This window comes from Vicugna pacos, chromosome 2 (genome assembly GCF_048564905.1).
Source record: "Vicugna pacos chromosome 2, VicPac4, whole genome shotgun sequence".
NCBI lineage: Eukaryota > Metazoa > Chordata > Mammalia > Artiodactyla > Camelidae > Vicugna > Vicugna pacos.
The window spans coordinates 22,606,577-22,627,853 of record NC_132988.1 but is presented as its reverse complement, the minus strand read 5'-3'; the positions used below and the strand labels follow the sequence as shown (position 1 = coordinate 22,627,853).

The 21,277-nt window shown below is 33.9% G+C and overlaps 1 protein-coding gene and 2 non-coding genes across 4 annotated transcripts in view; 2 read left to right on the top strand and 1 right to left on the bottom strand.

The window, feature by feature from the left end:
* Window positions 1-21,277, top strand: part of NAA15 (N-alpha-acetyltransferase 15, NatA auxiliary subunit) — a 73,679-nt gene that overhangs the window by 40,068 nt on the left and 12,334 nt on the right. For both annotated transcript variants that reach the window (XM_006200093.4, XM_031692144.2), the window contains exons 10-16: window positions 1,050-1,122; window positions 3,947-4,116; window positions 5,318-5,470; window positions 6,019-6,147; window positions 7,471-7,684; window positions 15,942-16,135; window positions 20,701-20,809. In XM_006200093.4, the coding sequence (XP_006200155.1) occupies window positions 1,050-1,122; window positions 3,947-4,116; window positions 5,318-5,470; window positions 6,019-6,147; window positions 7,471-7,684; window positions 15,942-16,135; window positions 20,701-20,809 (1,042 nt within the window). The remainder of the gene's footprint in view (window positions 1-1,049; window positions 1,123-3,946; window positions 4,117-5,317; window positions 5,471-6,018; window positions 6,148-7,470; window positions 7,685-15,941; window positions 16,136-20,700; window positions 20,810-21,277) is intronic.
* On the top strand, window positions 9,614-9,741 carry LOC116276762 (small nucleolar RNA SNORA19). The gene has a single exon (XR_004186260.2). It is a non-coding gene; the product is annotated as a small nucleolar RNA SNORA19 (small nucleolar RNA).
* On the bottom strand, window positions 13,221-13,350 carry LOC116276763 (small nucleolar RNA SNORA18). Its single transcript, XR_004186261.2, has one exon. It is a non-coding gene; the product is annotated as a small nucleolar RNA SNORA18 (small nucleolar RNA).

The following is a 21,277-nucleotide window of genomic DNA, read 5'->3' as shown; positions in this document are numbered from 1 at the left end:
TCCACAGTATTCAACTTATAGAAACAGTTCTTTCTCTTTGTTCTCATTTCTTAAATTTACATAATTAATTAAATTCTGCAGTGATGATAATGAATGCAACTAATTCAAACAGGTTTGGGAAAACAAAACTCTTAGTAAGCATGTAGCTCAACTTGTGGGAGCAGAAGAACATGGGCGCACCAGCATAACCTAGCTGTGACCATTCAGTCCCCAGAGTTTTCTGAGGTAATGGAGAGAGCTGGTGTTAATCTGTTGAGTCAGTTAAGTTGAGGTCATTTAAGAGAGCTTCTGTATTCATTATAGATGGATTAAGCAAAGAAGGGAATTAATAAATTAAAAGTATTCACAGATCTCTTACAAAGCCAGGAGCAAATAGTATAGTCATGAGTCAGGAGAAACCAGAACCTGGACAGCCACTTAATTTCCTGGATCTCAGAAACCCACCCACTGTTGCATGTTTCAGTTTTACTAGTGCATTCCCCTGGATTATGAAATAGAAGAGTTGATGCTATCATCTATTTGTAGAATTTCTTTTCAATATTTAATAATTCTTGATTCCTAAAGTGCAAATGCACTTAATTCTTGATTCTGGAAGTGCAGATGTTAACTGTGGGTGTTGTTTATATGAATTGAGATAAGAATGAACCAAGATAGAAATCATCCCTAACATTACCTCTCTTTGTCCAACCTTCTCCTGATTTCTAGTTCTGCTTGATGCTTTATTTTATAGCAGGGAAAGAGTTGCCAGTAAGTTTTTACTAGAAAATTATGTCTGAAAACATACTTTCAAAAATGTATGGTTTACTTGCTTTTAAATTTTTTTCTATAGATTAAAACATTTATAGAAGGGTGTGTATGTGTGTGTGTGTGTGTGTGTGAGAGAGAGAGAGAGAGAGAGGGGAGAGAGACAGTGTGATGGAATGTTTATTTAGCCCTGTGATAGTAAATAACACGTTTTGAACAAGCATAGTATCTATCTATCTATCTATATCTATCTATCTATCTATCTATATTTTTAATTAAACTGTGCTTGTGTGTTTGTACTCTAGGTGGCAATCATAGAAGAATTAGTAGTAGGTTATGAAACCTCTCTAAAAAGCTGCCGATTATTTAACCCCAATGGTAAGTGCTCAAGTTTTATGCTTTAAAAACACCTTGAAAGTCTAAATATATGAAATTCTTAATCAGAAGATCAGTGGTGTTCATTATTTAGGCAGTAAGCTTAGTATTTAAACTTTTTTTCCTTTTAAGAGGAATATGCATTCATCTGCACATTGAAAATACTTGGTAAAAAGGTAAAACAGTAGCTTATTGAAGAAAATTTTATATAAAATTTAAAGCATCTTCAAAACTAAATTAATAATATAATGACCTTCCATTAACCCATCACTCAACTTCAGTAATTTTTAACTCATGGCCAAACTTACTTCACCTATATTCTTACCTGCTTCCCTCTGTTCCTGTGTTATTCTGAAGCAAATCCCAAACATCACATTGTTTCATCCATGAATGTTTAATATTCTAAAGGTCATAACCATAATGTTATCACCATAACTGAACATTAATATATTCTTAATATCGAAGAAAAAAAGTCCATACTTAGATTTCCAAGTATCTTAGAAACGTCACTTTTTCTCTTTGTTTTTGAAGCTTATTTGAATGAAGATCCAGATGAAATCTATACTTGAATTTGGTTGATACATCTCTTAACTCTTTTTTTTTTATAAATCTGTAGGTTTTCCCGCTATCTTACCTTCTTCCTGCAGTTTATTTACTAAAGAAATCAGATTATTTTTCTTGAGTTTTTTTCTACAGTCTAGATTTTGCTGAATAACCCCCACATGGTGTTGCTTCACATGTTATTTCTCTGTCCTGAATTTGTTATAAATTGGTAGTTGGATGTAGATCTGTGCTGTTTAGTATGGTAGCCATTAGCCACAAATAGCTGTTAAAATTTTTAAATTAAATAAAAAGATCAGTTCCTCATTTGCAGTAGCTACATTTCAAGTGCTGCTCAATAGCTATGTAAATCTAATGCCTACCATATTGGACAAGGCAGATCCAGAACAGTTCATCATTGTAGAGACTCTTTTTGGACAGGTCTGACTATAGGCTTGATGAGATTTGATTTTTTTTTCTTTTGGTTTTAAAGACAAAGAGGGATGAGCAAGATTGTATCATGGGTGTGTTCTTTGATAAGACAGGAAGTGTTTGTTTCATATCTTAGGAACTGTTAAGAGTTACAAACTAGTAGACAGGAGGGAAAGCTCAAGTGGTAGAGTGCGTGTTTAGTGTGCAAGAGGTCTTGGGTTCAATCCCCAATACCTCCTCTAAAAATAAATAAATAAACGTAATTACCCCCCCAAGAAAGAATTACAGACTAGTAGTATTCTGTCATTCATTTTTTTATTATCTTAAAAGATATATTTATTATCTGTTTATTTAGTATTTCAGTTTGTATAGGAAAAGCAAAATAAATGTGGCTTTTTCTCCCCTGCGTCCTACTTTTTTGTTCTTTTTATCAGCTTTTAAAGTAATGAACTGGTTTAGCAGCATCCTTCAAAGATGATCAATACACATTTTAAAAGTATTACTGTGAATTCGTGGATTTAAACATACTTAATATTTTAAATCACTGCAATTTTAAATGGTTTCAGCCTTCACATACCAGGGTAGTAGTTGATAGCTTCCTAGTAGTTTGGTATGACAAAATATTCCAGTTCACCTTGTATACTGCCCATAGCAGACCTGTAATCAGTTGTTTTTCCCAAGGAGCCCTGGTTTGTACAGTGGGAAAGCCCAGTATGGGACCTGGGGTGCTTATTACTATTGAGTTGATCACTGTTTTTAGGTCTCAGATGAATTTTAATAGTTCTTTTTAGAAGGCGTTACCATGGTTTCATTGGTTAATCATCATGATGTTCCTTTGATTATCAGCATTTTCCTACATATTTTACAAATGTGGAAGAGGTTCAATGACATGCCCAAGAATATGCAGCACTTTAGTTGCAGATCTATCAGATCGGGAGTTGGTGAGTTCCACTCCTATTGTTTGTCCACTGAGCCATCCTACTTCTACTAGGATAAAAATAAGCAATCTGTTGCTTTCTTTGAAAGCAAATAACAGTTCTTAGATTTTAGAAATTTATATTACAAAAGCATTTTTAATGTGTGGGTTGTATATTTAACTTACACATTTTTTATGAGTATATAAAAATCTAAATTATGAACTAAAATACAGAATAAGCGTTTTTACTTACCTAATTTTTTGTTATCTTTTTATTTAACCTAAATTATGCATTGTTGCATATTCAGCATAATATTAAGACATAGTAAGAATATTAAAATATATTAAGAATCTTATAATCATCAAAATTCAAAATAACCACATCAAATATATTTATGCGTAGTACATTAGCTAGAAACCCAATTAAGCAGTCAAGCCTTTCTTTTTTCTTTTTCTTTTTCTTTTTTTTTTCTTTTTCTTTTTCTTTTTCTTTTTTCTTTTTCTTTTTCTTTTCTTTAACCTCACATTGATGGAAATTTTCTCTTTATTCTTATTTTTTCCCTTTATACATAGCATTCTGATCAGTATACTCTCATAGTTCTAGTACAGCTTGTCCACCCCCTGCCCCATCCAGTTTTCTTTTTAGGTAATTTGTTAGAACTTTGATCTCATTTATCTGCCCTGTTTATTCTATGACATTCTTACTATGCAAGGCATTGTGGTAGGAGTTATAATGATACAGAGTAGAAAGTGTGGGCCCTTCCAAAGAGCTTATAAATTTAAAGGTAGTTTCATAACTAGATGCATAAATAACGTGGTTTGAACTACTTTCCTTATTAATAAAGATAGAGCCATTTTTGAGGTGGATACTCTCTTAATACATATAGTGACTAATCTTGGTTTCTTTCCTCTCCTACTCTTCTCCCCCACTTTTTAAAGATGATGGAAAAGAGGAACCACCTACCACATTACTTTGGGTCCAGTACTACTTGGCACAACATTATGACAAAATTGGTCAGCCATCTATTGCTTTGGAGTACATAAATACCGCTATTGAAAGTACACCCACGTTGATAGAGCTCTTTCTTGTGAAAGCTAAAATCTATAAGGTAAAAACTTTCCCCCCTTTTCCTTACAAGGTAATGAGACATAAATTTGTTTAAAATATTATAGATTCAAGCTGCTGTAAGAAAAATGACATATTTTATACCTCACAAAATATGGAATAACAAATATAGTATATTTCTCACTCTGGTTACTTTTAGACATGTTCTGGTCATGCTGATTAGCTCATTCATCTATAGCTTATAAATTTAAAGGTAGTTTCATAACTACCTTTATGCGAACACATACATGCATAAATACAGATGGTTATTCATATCTATGGGCATTCATATTATATATTCTTATACATTCACAGATACACACATATCTGGTTATTTTCTTGGTTTTAAGTACCAAGCGTATAGATAAAAGTAATTATATTTGCTGTGAAATGTTTGTTTCTATTAACATTTCAGTGTGATCCTATGTCAGTATCTGGTAATCTTAATAAAATGAAACTGAAGATTCTACTGTGAATTCTGCATACCGTTTCTTTTGCCTTTTCAACTCCTGGGTCCTGCTTGAAAGTCTAGTCATATGTTCTAACATCATCTTAAAATAAAATTAGCTCTTTTCTGTCTTAATACAAATACAGTTTAGTAATAAAAGCTCTCAGGGAAGAGATTATAAACCAATAATTTATTTACCAAAAATATTGAAATTAAGTAATGTTTTAAAAGCACTTTTTAAAAGCCAGGTAATTCTTACTAGTTTTGTGGCTTTGCCAAATCGACTAGATAGATGAATGAGAATGAAGATCATTGTGGAATGTCCACTAGTGGTCCTAATCATAATGTTTCCATGGTTCCTTTAGAGTAGAAATTTGGCCATCCTTTTCCCATTGAATTATGTTGTTCTGACTTAAAGATTTGGATTGTTATTTATTCTTTGATTCAGCCGTGACTTGAGTATTCACTATATGCCAGGCAGTGTTGTATGTGTAGTCAGTAAGATTACAATAGTAGATAAAATTTTCAAAACAAGTCTTTACTATCAGAGAGCTTATATTCTACATGATACGAAGGTATCAGAACTTAATATTACAATAGAATGTATGCATCTACATTGATTATGATTGTAAGAAATGGAAGATTACCTTTTCTTCCATTTGTGTTTTAGTGATTTATGAACAAGAAACTAGTTACCTGCATAGTAAAATCTGTGTACTGACTGATTTATTGTGCTTTTGTGCCCTGTTAATGTTAGCATGCTGGGAATATTAAAGAAGCTGCGAGGTGGATGGATGAGGCCCAGGCCCTGGACACAGCGGATAGGTTTATCAACTCCAAGTGTGCAAAATACATGCTAAAAGCCAACCTAATAAAAGAGGCTGAAGAAATGTGCTCAAAGTTTACAAGGGTTTGTACAGCTACTTTTCTTACTTATGAATAAATAGCTCATATTTATACTTTGTTTATTTTGCAAAGTTTACTTCTAATATTTTTTAATATCAGAACAGTCAGGATTTTAATTAAACTGCCTTATTAAATAAACCTGAAATCAGTATTAATATAAAACATCATTTTCTTTTTATATGGTTATACATTGGGTTTTTTAAGTTTGATTTATATTGATATACGTTTAGTTGAATGTTTTAGGGGTAAAGGGAACTACTGTTAATTATCTGTTATGGCTAGTGTCCTATTTCTTATGTTACTCTCTAACACCAATTATGTAGACCTTTTTTGATTAATCATTTACAAGGGTACTTTAACATTATTTTAGAAATACAATTCTAATTTCTTTCACATATTAACTCTTCCCTCTTATTCTGAGAATAGTTTAAAAAAATAGAAAATTATTTTGAAAGAATTCAAACCAGTTGGCCATCTTTCCTTCTTAAATCCTATGGTGGAATAGTGTATTTGGTAAGAAATTGTCTTTGAATGTGTGTGCTTTTCATCTAGGAAGGAACATCAGCAGTTGAAAATTTGAATGAAATGCAGTGCATGTGGTTCCAGACAGAATGTGCCCAAGCTTATAAGGCAATGAATAAATTTGGTGAAGCACTTAAGAAATGTCATGAGATTGAAAGAGTAAGTACTCCATACATAAGAATTTCTCATTTTATTCTGTTATATGTTGAAGATTTTGGGAAAATTCTATAATTTTTTTCTTTTCTCCCACTTTATAACGCACAGAAAATGATTTCTAAAAATCGTATTCACATTTTTCAAATTTTATAAAATGGAAATATAGAGTTATATTCAACGACTTCCGTATTGTCTCCTCTTTCTGGCAGAATTCATGTAGAAGACTTAATGGAAAGTTTGTATTTTAGCTATGTTTTCATTGATTTTTCCATGTTTCTTTCTAATTGTTGCCCCTTCTTCATTAATGCATACAAAGCTTATTAGTTATCCTAGAAACCTGTTTGTTGTGGGGTTGATTGTTGGTGCCATATACCCTTGATATATATTAGATTTGAGCTTTGAAGCTTTTTTACACTATTTCTATAATGTATGTAATTCCTCATTTTCTTTTTTTTTTTCCCCAAAGATTTTATTTTATATGGAGGGGTTAGTAATTAGCTCTATTTATTTATTTATTTTTAGATGAAGTACTGGGGATTGAACCCAGGACCTCCTGCATGCTGAGCATGCAGTCTACCACTTGAGCTGTACCACCCCCCGTAATTCCTCATTTTCTGAGAAATTTATTCTTTTCCTAGTCCTCTTCACTTTTGGTTCATTTTTGTCACGACTAGTTGTCTTTCACTTTTTGTGTTTTATATATATAAAAATAATTTGCGTCATTTCTTGCTTTTTCTACTACCAAGTCGAGAACCCCTGAGTTTAGTTGAAATGTGTTAGTTTCTGTTGCTTGATTTAGCTGCTAATTGATTACTCTGCCACCTACTAGCATTACATTGCATAGAATTCAGAGTTGTATTCTCAAAAAAATGACCAAATACCGCATATTTGTAATCATCTGCAGATTGTTCTGAATATAAAACTGAATGTTAAATGTGTAAATCTGCTGTACTGCACCATTATGTATGTTAATAAATTCTGATGGGTTTGTCATGATAGCTTTATTTAAGTATGATGAAGGAAGGAAGGAATAAATAAACACATGCACACACACATAGACACATATATCTTAAAGCGTTTTGTTTTCCTTTCATTCAACAAATAATTCAATGCCTGATGTATGCCACATACTGTGCTAGGTGATGGCCAATTGTATTTGTTTATTTGAAATGAAAAATATTTATATTGAATTACTGTAATTTTTAGTATTTTCAAATTTTACTAATTTTTTCATGGCTAGTGAACAAGTAATTCCAAGGCTTTGATTTTTGTAGTTTTCTTTGCTATTGCTATACTTCAGTATAATAAAAAAGATAATTTTGTTAGCATTTTATAGAAATCACTGATGACCAGTTTGACTTTCATACATACTGTATGAGGAAGATTACCCTTAGATCATATGTGGACTTATTAAAACTAGAAGATGTACTTCGACAGCATCCATTTTACTTCAAGGCAGCAAGAATTGCTATAGAGATCTATTTGAAGCTTCACGACAACCCCCTTACAGATGAGAATAAAGAACATGAAGCTGATACAGGTATAATATTTGAAGATTTCTTATTTTTTGGTATGATGTGTATTTATGTTTTTGCGTAATGTAGATTTTTCCTGAGCTTTTTATTAAGCACCTTCTAGGAAGATGTTATACATGCTTTAGAAAATGGTGATGGCCATTTTATGAATTTCTCTAAGCAACAAAAGAAAAATACTGTTTATGTTACTCTTTCAAACGTTAAGCAAGAATTTAACTAACTGGTCATTAGCTTTTAACGAGTTGAATGTCATGAATTTTACACGTAATATCTAATTTACCCAATATATAAATTGTTAACTACAATGCAGTGAACTGCTACTTAAAACATGTTTTTTTTACTAAGATACAGTTGATTTACAGTGTTTTGTTAGTTTCAGGTATAAAGCAGAGTGATTCAGTTATACATATACATATATGTGTGTATGTATATGTAGATGTAGTTTCTTTTTTGGATTATTTTCCATTATAGGTTATTACAAAATATTGAGTATAGTTCTTCATTCTACACAGTAGGTCTTTATTGTTTATTTTATATTTAGTAGTGTGTATATGTTAATCCCCAGATTCCTAATTTATCTGCCCCACCTTCCCCTTTGGTAACTATAGTTTGTTTGCTATGTCTGTGAGTCTTTCTTTTTGTAAATAAGTTCCTTTATTTTTTTTTCCCTAAAACTCCACATGTGGAATTTTAATTTAATCGTATAATATTTGTCTTTCTGTGTCTTCACTTATATGATAATCTGAAGGTCCATTCATGCTGCTGCAGATAGCATTTTTTTCATTTTTTTTATGGCTGAGTAATGTTTCATTATATATATATATATATATATATATATATATATATATATATATATATATATATACCACATCTTTTTTATTCATTTATCTGTTGATGGACATTTAGGTTGCTTTCATGTCTTGGCTATTGTAAATAGTAGAGCTATGAACATTGGGGTGCACATGTCTTTTTGTTAGTTTTCTCCATATTATGCCCAGGAGTGAGATCACTGGATTGTATGGTAATTCTATTTTTAGTCTTTTAAGGAATCTCCATAGTTCTCCTTAGTAGCTGCACCAGTTTATATTCCCACCAGCAGTGTGGGAGGGTTCCCTTTTCTCCATACCCTCTCCAGCATTTATTATTTGTAGATTTAAAAAATTTAAAAAAAATTTGGGGGGTGGTTGTGTTTATTGGTTTGTTTGTTTATTTTAATGGAGGTACTGGGGATTAAACCCAAGACCTTGTGCATGCTAGGCATGTGCTCTATCTTGAGCTGTATCCTCCCTCCTTGTTTGGTTGGGTTTTTTTGATATTAAGCTTTATGAGCTACTTGTGTATTTTGGAAATTAATCGTTTGTTGGTCTCATTGTTTGCAAATATTTTCTCCCATTCCATACATTATCTTTTCATTTTGTTTATGGTTTCCTTTTCTGTGCAAAAGCTTTTAAGTTTAATTAGGTCCCATTTGTTTATTTGTTGCAGTTTATGTCAAAGAGTGTTCTGCCTATATTTTCCTCTGGGAGTTTTAGAGTATCCAATCTTACATTTAGGTCTTTAATCCATTTTGAGTTTATTTTTGTATATGGTGTTAGAGAATGTTCTAATTTCATTCTTTTACATGTGGCTGTCCAGTTAAACTGCTAATTTTATATTACTGTTGGAACCTTACATTAGTGTTAGCCATCAGTTTTTCTAGTTATTTTTTCCTCTTAATAGTAATTTATAATTAACCTACTAAAAGATAAGTATTGCTTAAACATTAAAACTCAGCTTAGGAACTATTTTCAATATCTTGTAATAACCTATAATGATAAAACTATGAAAAAGAATATATATGTATAACTGAATCTTTATGCTGTATAGCAAAAAATAACAACATTGTAAATCAACTATACTTCAATGAAAAATAAAATAAGATAAAACTCAGCTAAGTGCACATTTCATTGTCTTTTTTTTTATGTCAAGAGAAAAGATATTTCTGATGTGCTAAATTAACCTTTGGAGGTAAATTAGCAGCATGACTAATTTAGTCATTGCTGTTAGTCACCTTCAGACAAGGGGGTTGGGGGGAACTCAGCTTAGAATTAAACCAGTAAAATTGCTCAGTGACTTATCGTTTGACCAGTTTTTTTACATGCCATTTTTATGGCAAGGTATCAGGATGTGTAGGGAGAAATCTTCCTTATATAATTATTTGGGAAAGGATCTCAGAATAAAAGTGACTCTGGCATGCAGAAAGATAAAAGTTAATTGTTTGTCCACATATTTTGTGACTTAGTCATAGCAAAAATGTTACAGGCTTTGGGGCATGAAAAATATGTCAGATTTTTTTCCTCAGTCCTGAGTTTATTCCTCTTCTGAGGTTATGGTTGGTTATTTTCTGTATCCTTCCTCCTGCTAAAGACCTTTAGATTCTTTTGTTACTTTTTAATTAAATTTTTCTTATTGCCTAAGAACAGTTTAGAAGTTTCTAAGGACACACACTGAAGCCCTTGCACAGAGTTTACTTGAATCTCTGTTTACCTATTGTTGCTTCTTCACCTAGAAAGAAAATGCCAGTGAGAATCTACAGTGAGAAGCTGTGATCCCCTGGCTTCTCTTGTTTACCTTCCTGTTATTCCTCCTGTCTTTCACCTCTTCTTCAGCTGATTTCTGTATGTTAATCCTGTATCTACCTTGACAAATTGTTTTATTAGCGCTAGTAGTTTTTTGTGTGGAGCTTTTAGGGGTTTTTATATATAGTATCATGTCATCAGCATATAGTGACAATTTTACCTCTTCTCTTCCAATTTTGATTCCTTTTTATTTCTTTTTCTTGCCTGATTGCTGTGGCTCGGACTTCCAAAACGATGTTGAATATAAGTGGTGAGAGTGGGCATCCTTGTCTTGTTCCAGATTTTAGTGGGGAGGCTTTCAGTTTTTCATCATTGAGTATTATGCTGGCTGTGGGTTTGTCATACATAGCTTTTATTATGTTGAGATATGTTCCCTCTATACCCATTTTGGTAAGAGGGTTTTTTTTTTATCATAAATGGGTATTGAATTTTATCAAATGCTTTTTCTGCATTTGTTTCAATGGCCATGTGATTTTTGTCCTTTCTTTTGTTGATGTGGTGTATCACATTGATTTGGCTTCATAGAATGAGTTTGGAAGTATTCCCTTCTTTTCAGTCTTTTGGAAGAGTTTGGGAATGATCAGTATGAGTTCTTCTCTGTATGTGTGTTAGAATTCCCCAGTGAAGCTGTCTGGTCCTAGACTTTTGTTTGTAGGGAGGTTTTTTTATTGCTGATTCCATCTAATTTCTAGTTATTGGTCTGTTCAAGTGCTCTGTTTCTTCTTGATTCAGTCTTGGTGGGCTGTATGTTTCCAGAAACTTGTCCATTTCTTCTGAGTTGTCCAGTTTGTTCTCATATAGTTGTTTATAGTGTTCTCTTACAGTTTTTTATATTTCTATAGCATTGGTTATAATTTCTCCATTTTCCTGTCTTATTTTGTTTATTTGTGTTCTTTCTCTTTTCTTCTTAGTGAGCCTGGCCGTTGTCAATTTTGTTTACTCTTTCAAAAAAGCAGTTCTTGGTTTAATTGAGTTTTTTCTTTTCTTTTTTTTTAATCTCTATTTTCTTTATTTCCTCCCTGATCTTTATTATTTCCTTCTTTCTGCTGACTTTAGGTTTTGTTTGCTCTTCTTTTCCTAATTCTTTTAAGTGATAGGTTAGGTTGTTTACTTGAGATTGTTCTTGTTTTTTGAGGAAGGCCTGTATCGCTATGAACTTCCCTCTTAGGACTGCTTTTGCTGCATCCCATAGATTTTGTGTGATTGTGTTTTCATTGTCATTTGTCTCAGAGTATTTTTTAGTTTCTTCTTTGATTTCATTGTTGACCCATTGGTTTTTTAATAGCGTGTTGTTTACTTTTCATGCAGTTGTTTTTTTCTCCTTTGTTTTTCTGTGGTTGGTTTCTAGTTTCACAGCATTGTGGTCAGAAAAGATGCTTGAAATAATTTCTATCCTCTTAAATTTGTTGAGGCTTCCTTTGTGCCCAAGTGTATGATCTATTCTAGAGAATGTTCCATGCACACCTGAAAAGAATATGTATTTTGTTTTTCGGAGAATGTAATGTCCTAAAAATATCAACCAAGTCCAATTGTTCGGTTGTGCCATTTAGTATCTCCGTTGCCTTATTGATTTTCTGTCTGGAAGATCAGTCTAATGATGTTAATGAGGTGTTAACATCTCCTACTATATGTTCCCATCAGTTTCTCCCTTTATGTCTGTTAGTATTTGCTTAATCTATTTAGGTGCTTTATATATTGGGTACATAAATGTTAAGTGTAATATCCTCATCCCACTTCTTCAGATTATGCAAATAATACACAATTAACTATCACTGTACAGAGTTGAAACAACTCAGAAAAATACCTAGCAAATGTGAAAATCCCCTTTCAGTTTTCTCCTACCCAAAGATTACCTCTTTTCAAAGGGTATCCCTATGAAATGTTCAATTTTCTAGGTGTACAATGTTTTTTTGAGCAGGGTAGGTAATTAGGTTTACTTATTTGTTTTATTTTTGGAGGTGGTGCTGGGGATTGAACCCAGGACCTTGTGTACACTAAGCATGTGCTCTACCACTTGAGCTATATCGTTCCCCCTATTTTGCCTTCTAATTTGTATGTTAGTTTGGCTGGGTAGAGTTTTCTAGATTCAGATGTTATTTTCTGTGTATACACATATATACATGTATACACATACATATACACCGACCCACACTCTAGCATAGTAGAGTTTTCCTCTGGCTCTGTCCTCCAGGTTCTTGGTTCTACCTTCTGAATCATCCTTTTTTTTTTCTTGAAAGTTAGCATCTGTTTGCAGCTAAGTAGTTTTAAAATCTGCTTCTCAAATTTTCAGACTCTAAAGACTCTAATTTTATACTCTCACAGCACCTTTAATGTTCTCTTAATGGAACACTTCATCACTTCTTTCTCATTCTAATTGATAAAAATGGGTCACTAGGTATAACCTATACTTGAGTAGGGGGAGGGGAATCAAAGACTCAGTTTTTTTTTTTTTGTAAAGAGTTTTTTTTATTGTGTAACATAATTTAAGTCAATAAATTTTTTAAGAATTTCACACATGTTCTGATTCTTCCCATTGCCCATCAACCCTTAGTTCCTCCAATGCCTGAGTCATATAATCTTCAAGGCAGCCCTTTCAATAATTTTTGGTCAATCAACAGTTGTCAGTCAGCCCATAATTCTTTTAGTTGGGCTTCTTTGATTTCCAGTGGAACATGAGCACACTTCAGAAACAACTCACCTGTAATCTTTGGGATCCAATTTTCTCAAGCTGTTTACTTCAGGACTATTACGTATTTGGGGTCAGGGAAGATTGATCTGCCTGGTTCTGAATTTTAGACACCCTCTAAATATGCATTAAGTTCATTTACTCCTAAGCTTATCACACCCTAGAACAGTACTGACCATTGCCAATACCTAAGATAAAAAAGTCTGACTGTTAGGTTTTTCATAGTTTATTTAGCAGCTCTGTCTTGTAGTTCTTTCCACAGATCTAACATGTAGTTCTGTGAGTAAAGGAAACCACATTGTTACTCTGTGAGGCGTTTCCAATCATGCAGTTCTCCGGAAAAAGCCCCATCGGGATAGACCTCAACCAAAGACTCATTTTTAACTGCTGTGTTCTGCATTCTGGACACAAATAACTTCCATTATTCTTTCATGCAAAATATACTTGCCCCTCCTAAGGCCTCCAAAAGTCTCATCCTATTACAGCATTAGCTCAAAATCCAGAGTGTTTTATAAATGAGGCGCAGGTACTAACGAGATTTCTTGAATATGGTTCGTAATACAGCTCTTCAAGTAGAGTTCTTGTTACGAAATCTGTGAACCAAGGAGACAATTTACTTATTCAGTATAAAGTGGTCAGAATGGAAAAGGGCACCCACTGTAGACGTTCTTTTTCAAAAAAGGGTGGTGAGGAGAGACTGGAGGCACACAGGAGTTACTGGTTCATGTCAATTCTCAAGTCCAGTTGGGTACAGGTTAGCAATTCTTTGATGAGGACTCGAGACCTAGAAATAATTCTTTATGGCTCTTGGCTCTGTTGTCTGGGTTCTTGGTTCCACTTCTGAATCACCCTTTTTTCTTGAAAGTTAGCATTTGTTTGCTGCTAAGTAGTTTTTTAATCTGCTTCCAAAAATTTGGGGGGTCTAATGGATTCTTTTCATTTCCTACTGTCTCTGCTACTTTCATTCCAGATTTGCTATGTGTCTTCCATTATAATTCTCTTTAGAATTTTATGGCTCTTTTGTGAATCTTACTGAATTCACATGCACAGATATCCTTGTCTACCTTGAGCTTTTGCTGAGAGGACAAATATTTCTAAGTTTCTTAAAAGGTCTTTTGTCTGATTGAGAGGATCTGTGAGGCACACCCTTAAAATTTTTCAGAGAGCCTTTTGTTTGACTAGTCACTGAGGCACCATCTTTCTGAGTCTGAGTCCTAACAAAAGATTTTAAAGCCAAACTCTCCACTTTCCCATTTGACATGTTTTCCTGGCAATGCTCTGGATTTGATCTTTGCTTGGCAGCCACTTCTGGAGAGGCTGAGAATTTTCAAAACGGTCAAGTCTCTCCTCCTTCCTTTAGTTTCTTTCTCTTGCATTTGTAACTACAAGCAGCAAGAGGAATGAGGTTCCACCTTTGAACTCCCACCCCTTCCTTTTGGCCTGGACATCCCCCTAGCTGGATGGCCCAGTTCTTTGGTACATTTTATAAGCGATGCTAAGCTGTCTGCCTCTACGTAACTATAACGGGTTCCTCACTTTACTTTGAGCCCTCACTTTAAGCCTCTTCAAAATCTATATATCCCTTAATAGTCTGAGGCTCTTTAAGCCTCCATTAATGCTCTTCTCCAAGGTTTCCACCTTTTGCCAATCTGGTTTCAGAGCCATTCCCCCATGTTAGGTTTTTATTGCAGCAGCACCCCACTTTCAGGCATCAAAATCTATGTTGGTTATCTGTTGCTGCATAACAAATTACTTACACTTTGTGGCTTTATACAGACATTTATTTCCTAGAGTTACTGTGGGCCAGGAACTCAGAAATCACCTAACTGTATGATAGGAAAGACAGTCTCTGTCAGGAGATTGAAGTCAAGATGTCAGCCAAGGCACCTGAAGGATTGACCTAGGTTGGAGGATCTGCTTCCATGATGGCTTAATCTCAAGGCCAGAGGCCTGTTATTGACCACATGGATCTTTTCATAAGGTGGTTTGGGTTTCTTCACAACATGATAGCTGGCTTCCTCTGAGTGATCCAGGGGAAAGCAAGGAGGAATCCACAGTGCTTTTATGTCCTAATCTTGGATGTCCTATACTTTTCATTTCTGCCATATTTTATTAGTTAGAAATGAGTCAGTAAGTATAACCCACGTTTAAGGGAAGGGGAAATAGGCTTTACTTTGGAAGGGAAGAATTTGTGGGTATGTTTTAAAATCACCACAGTGTTAGAATGACTATTTTCATTTCTCATTATTAACAGATATTTTCCAAATAAATATTGATTGAACATATAGCTTTCAGATTTATTGCTCTAAGTCGAAACAGTACAGATTTTCCACTTTGTTATAGCATTTTTCTCAGCTCAAGGGATATTGTTAATTTTTAATGTCAAAATTTTAATTTACCATATAGTTACCCATTATTCCATCAGCAAATATTTGAGTGTTTTCTGTGTGATTTGGTACGTTGCTAGGCCTAGAGAATACAGAGGTTATGGGTAAGACAAGGTCTTTCCTAGCAAGAAACTCACAGCTAAGTGAGAAGACAGATGTATAAACAAAGTACTGTGACAAGCAGAATATCTGAGGCATGTGGCAGCACTGTTCAACAAGATTAGAAAAGGCATGACTAAGAGAAAGCATAGTATATAATGCTGTAGAGGTATGAAGTAGCTTGTTATATTACTGGAATTGCAAGTAGTTTAATATCTTTACAGGAACTCATGCTTTTGTGCTTAGCTGTTGCCATAGCAGGTTTCCACCTGGTTTAAAAATTTTTTTTGAAGATATTACAGTGTTTTTCTGTCAAATGTAGCACTGTTAAAAGGCAAGGTACACATAGGCACATGAACATGGGTAACATGCAATATTTTTCATGGGAGTTTGTATGGACATACTACATAGTAATTGATCATTACTAATCTGATTAACAGGTTAATAATTTTATTCACACTTATGCTTGCAGCAAACATGTCTGACAAAGAGCTAAAGAAGCTACGTAATAAGCAAAGAAGAGCTCAGAAAAAAGCCCAGATAGAGGAAGAGAAAAAAAATGCAGAAAAAGAAAAGCAGCAGAGAAATCAGAAAAAGAAGAAGGATGATGATGATGAAGAAATTGGAGGTCCAAAAGAAGAACTTATCCCTGAGAAATTGGCCAAGGTACTTGAGAATAGTGTTTAGCACAGTTGAGTAAAAAATTCCATGACCGGATATTGTCATTTTATATGGTCTTATTCAGCTAACTCGATCATAGATTTTAGAGTAAAAAGTCATTTTAAATGTTAGTATTCTCTCTCTCTTTCCTTCTCTCTCTCTCTTTCTTTTTTTCGCATTTAAAACTTGAAATAGTGATTCTAATTCAGAGTTATCTAGTATGATACAGTAGAAGGTTTTGGCTTTTGAGTCATTCTGATCTGGGTCCACATATTAGCTCTTACACTTCACTGTGTATCTTGGACACTTTGTCTAACCTCTCTGATTTTCTTAACTATAAAATGGGACTAGAAAAAATCTCTACTGGGCAGAGATGTTAGGACTAGAGAAAATACGTGTAAAGAATATAGTGTCTGTTATACACGGCAGCATTCAAGTTTTTGTATCAAATAGCCTAAATTGAGCTTGTGAGTTCTAAGTGTGCATCTCTCACACTTAGCTATGTTGTTAGTTTACAGTATTTCTTTATTGTACTTGCTGTTTGACCTAATGTCTTAAAAATCCATAAATATTTTTCCCCCAAGCCAAAATCTTACCTGCCATTTTAAAGTGTTAAGTTGAAATCAAGGTATTTATTATCACATGAATCATTTTGATTAATAACATAAGCACTTTTCTTCTGGCCTTTGACATCCTCCTACTTCATGTGAAAATAATTGCATAATTTACTAGGTTAAAACAATATAGTAATAAACACCTTGTTGTAGAGTTCAGTTTTAGCCTCAGTAGTAACTCAATTCAGAAATTCAAAATTCAGAATCATTTACTGCTTTATAATTAAGGAAAGTTATAATGCCCAATGAATAGAGTTAGAAAATATTTTTGGAATTACACCAGAGCAGATGGACAGTAATGTCTCATAGCAGTATTGTTATCGGTAAGAACTGTAGAGAAATGTAGCTTGGATTTCACAAAGATATATTGACAAATAATTGTGTACTTTTCAGGAACAAATACCTTTTTATTGTTGGGAGTTTATTGGAAGAATATACAGGGATGTGAAGAAGCATAGAAAATTGACCTTTCAGGCCTCATGGAGAATTGCAAAAATTACTTAGGGATAATATCACCTTTTCCATCTTTATGACTTTTTTTTTTCTTTCCTATTACCACTTTTACCACTGTCACTGACTGCCACCATCATCCTTTCCACTTGCTTTCTCTCTGTCCCATGACTTGACTTAATGACTTTTTTCTTACAATGCTTCATATCTTGCATTAGAGTTCTTAGAGAAGTTTGGTTTTAGTCACAGTCTAATAAGAGTATCCCATTGAGCAGAATTCTTGTACCAGTTCTCCTTATATATTATCATGTTTTCATTGTGTCTAGCCTATAATGGCTGCTTTATTGCCATATGTCAAGTTGAAGTCTAATTATTTGTAGCTGAATGGTTGTACAATCATGCCTACAGACAGTGCTTCTGACTGCTTTATTTGGGAGGAGCCTAGTGGAAGACACCCAGTGTCATGGACTGCTATTCACTATATACCATTCTTACCTGTTAGGTTCATCACCCTTCTCTTCCTAGGATAACTGCCTCTAAGTTGCTCCCATCTAATAGCATTCACACTCACCCATATCCCGTATCCCATGTGGTGGCGATGCCAAATTATACCAAGCTGTCGTAACCAGGAGTGGCATTATAAGCTATTTAAAAAACTGCCTGCCAATTCTGGGTCTAGAGTCTATAGTTCCTTTTTTTTTTGTGATTCTGTATTTCGGCATTCTTCCACGTGATAAATGGTGAATTTAGTTCATCAGTTCAGGATAATTTATTTTTTATTTATTTATTTATTAAAAAAATTTTTTTTAAATCTTAGACTTGTGCTTTGTTTTTTCTTGGTGGAAGGGAGCTAGTTAGGTTTACTTACTTTATTTAATGGAGGTACTAGGGATTGAACCCAGGACGTCGTGCATGCTAAACAAGGATAATTTAAATAATATGAAAGCATTGTTAAGTTAGCAGTTATTCTAATTAAGAAACAGAGAAGGAAAACAGGAAGAGGTTTAGTTAGTGAGTTTAATACTGAGTTAACTGAGTATAAATCTGAAGGCTTGGTGGAATCTGTATTGCTTGTTTCTCCAGCTTACGAGGAGTTCTCTCCTATATGATCTATCCTATGTAACTCCTTGTCTTCAGTCCGCATTCATCTCAACTGCATTTTTCTTCCTCTTATGCACACACGTGTTCCTTACCAAGGGTAATTAACTGTCTGTATAGTGTTTAATAGTTTTAAACTTTTTGTTGCTATGTTGGGAGTATAGGGAGATATACTCCTATACAACATATTTTTAACACTCAGATATCAGGTCAGTTTATAAATTTTAAAATTGCATATTAAAAAATGCCTTTGTAAATGTCTTAAATTGCTCATCAACACAATGCAGTTCTATTCTACATCTGTTTAACTTAGGTACATTTAAATCTTCATGGCCGGATGTATTTTTTTTTTTTTTTTTTTTTGAGAGAGAGAGACAGAAAAGAGTATGCTTAATGCTGGCAGTTACATCCAGTACTCTTCAGTACTCCACTCTAGGTGAACATAAGACACCACCTGAGTTTGAGACGGGGAAGGTGTGACTGCCATTTGTTTATTAGTCCATCTCAGTTCTTGTGTGCCTCTCATAGTATGATTATCTTACTACAATGATTGTGATTTTGGTACTTATGTATATGGTTTTCATACACTAATGCAAACTAAAGATAGTATATAACTTCAGAGATTTTCAACGGTAGTTTTGATTTTCTTTTTTAATCTTTAAGCACTGATTGTAGAACCTCATCCCTATTTATGTTTTTGTTTATATAACCCAGTACTGCATTTTGTATATGTAAATGTAGAATGTAGTCAGCTTTATTGTGGTTATGTACGTATATATATTTGGTGGGGGGGTTGGTGATTAGGTTTATTTATTTTTTAATGGAGGTGCTAGGGATTGAACCCAGGACCTTGTGCATGCTAAGCATGCGCTCTACCACTGAGCTGTACCTTCCTCTGGTTATGTACATATACTTTAAACACTTAGATTTAGCTTGACAAAATCTTAACCTATGAGGGGCACACAGAAACGTATGGGGACAGGAGTTCCAGATCTCAAGGGTTGGGGAGGTGGGGCATAGCGTATGTTTTCATTTATTAGAATTGCAAACAGAATTAATTTCTCTCTTTTCTCTTTCCAAGTTCAAATACTTAATTTCAGTAAGTGTAATGCTGGTATTGCTTCAGCATCCCAGTATTCCTTTTTGTTTCCATTTTATTAATACCAGCTATATCTCCCTGTAATAAATTATCCTAGTCAGTCCTCATTTCAGTTTCTACCTCTTGAGAAACGGAAAGCTTGATAGAGCTGGGTGGCAATTTCAGTTTCCAGTTCTCTACCTTCCCCTGATAACCATTTCTCCCCTGTATACCACAAATTCCAACTCAGTAGAACATAGAGTCATGAGAATAAGAAGCAAAATATTTACAAATGTATGAGAAAGGCATACTTATGAGAACCCTGTTTTCTTCTCTGTCTCTTGATATCTCCAGCTATTAGAGTGATATTGCCATATATTGATTTCTGGTTTAGAGCATGTATCCTTGAGAATAATACTAGCTGCTTTACATACCAGAACAAGGTAAATCCTATAGATACCACCCATTGCTTAACTTGGTTTGTTTGTTTGTTTTTGTTTTTAAATGCTGTGAAATAATTTCTTTGGCTAGAATCTGTGTTGGCAAAACCAGTTACTGTACTGGCCAAGGCACATTGGACAGATGTAGGATATCTGAGTTCCACGAGGGTTAACTATTGTTGCCTCTACGGTGAGAGAAGGCAAATACAGGACTCAGATGTTCAGTGCTCTTGTGACAAATATAGTATTGTTTCTTACCTTCACGCCAGTCTACAGAGAATAGTTTTGTCTCAATACTCAGTCTCGGAGTAGGACAGTAGCACAATTATGTAGTAAACATTACACTTGCCCAGTAATGATTATAAGTATGTAATTAATTAATACATTTATATACTTAATAAAGAGTGGTAGAGACAGTTCTATAAATGTAAATCTTTTCAATGCTGTCTCACCAATAGTGTGGCATTTGAATAAATAAGGATTTCTGTAGAATTTGTAGTGGAACAAAGCAACAGAGAATGAATATTGTACTTGTTTAAAGAGCTTGGTCATACTCAGCATTCACTCATTCTTTAATGTTCTTTACAGTTCTTACCCCTTTCCATCCTGTTTCACATCCCCCTGCCTTTTTTCCCCCTTGGCTATCTTACCTGTTTCTCTTACTTTCTTTTCCTGGTTCTATTTTATCTTCTTTACTTTAGATAATGTATAATCTCTATGGTTAAAAACCAGTGAGGAGTTTAGAATCCCTTTAGATAATGGGAGGGTAAAATATGAAAGTATTTTTGGGTGATTGGTAAGTGATTTAAAAAAGTGTTTTTAGTAGAAAGAGTAATTTACATCCCCTGAAAACCTTGTTTCCATTTGTATAATATCTTTTATTTTTGTTAGGTTGAAACCCCATTGGAAGAAGCTATTAAATTTTTAACACCATTGAAGAACTTGGTGAAGAACAAGATAGAAACTCATCTTTTTGCCTTTGAGATTTACTTTAGGAAAGGTAGGCAATTAGGGTATAGTGGCCCTGATAAAACTGATCACTGTATTTCTTAGATACAATTGCCCAACTCTGATAGCCTCACCACTGTAGGATATTTTGGCAAATGCCAATGCAGCTTCCTTACAGAAATGCCTGCTATGTACAAAATGTTGGGGAAAGTATAAAGATACAGTTACCTCTTCTAGGATATTAGAATCAAAAATAGATGTACAGTATATGACTAGGATTAAGGTCAGATATAGTAATTATCATGTACATGTGTGGATAAAATTTAGTTAATAAATATAGAGCTTAGAATAGTGTCTGGTACACAGTAAGTATTAGATAAGTGTCAGCTATTTGCCATTGTTATAAATAGAAGATGCGATGTTTGAGGTGTATCTTGAAGAATGGATCATATTTCTAAAAGAAAAGATGCATAGAAGGGAAGAGTATCCATTAAGAAAACACAAGCGTGTAGATTAAAGA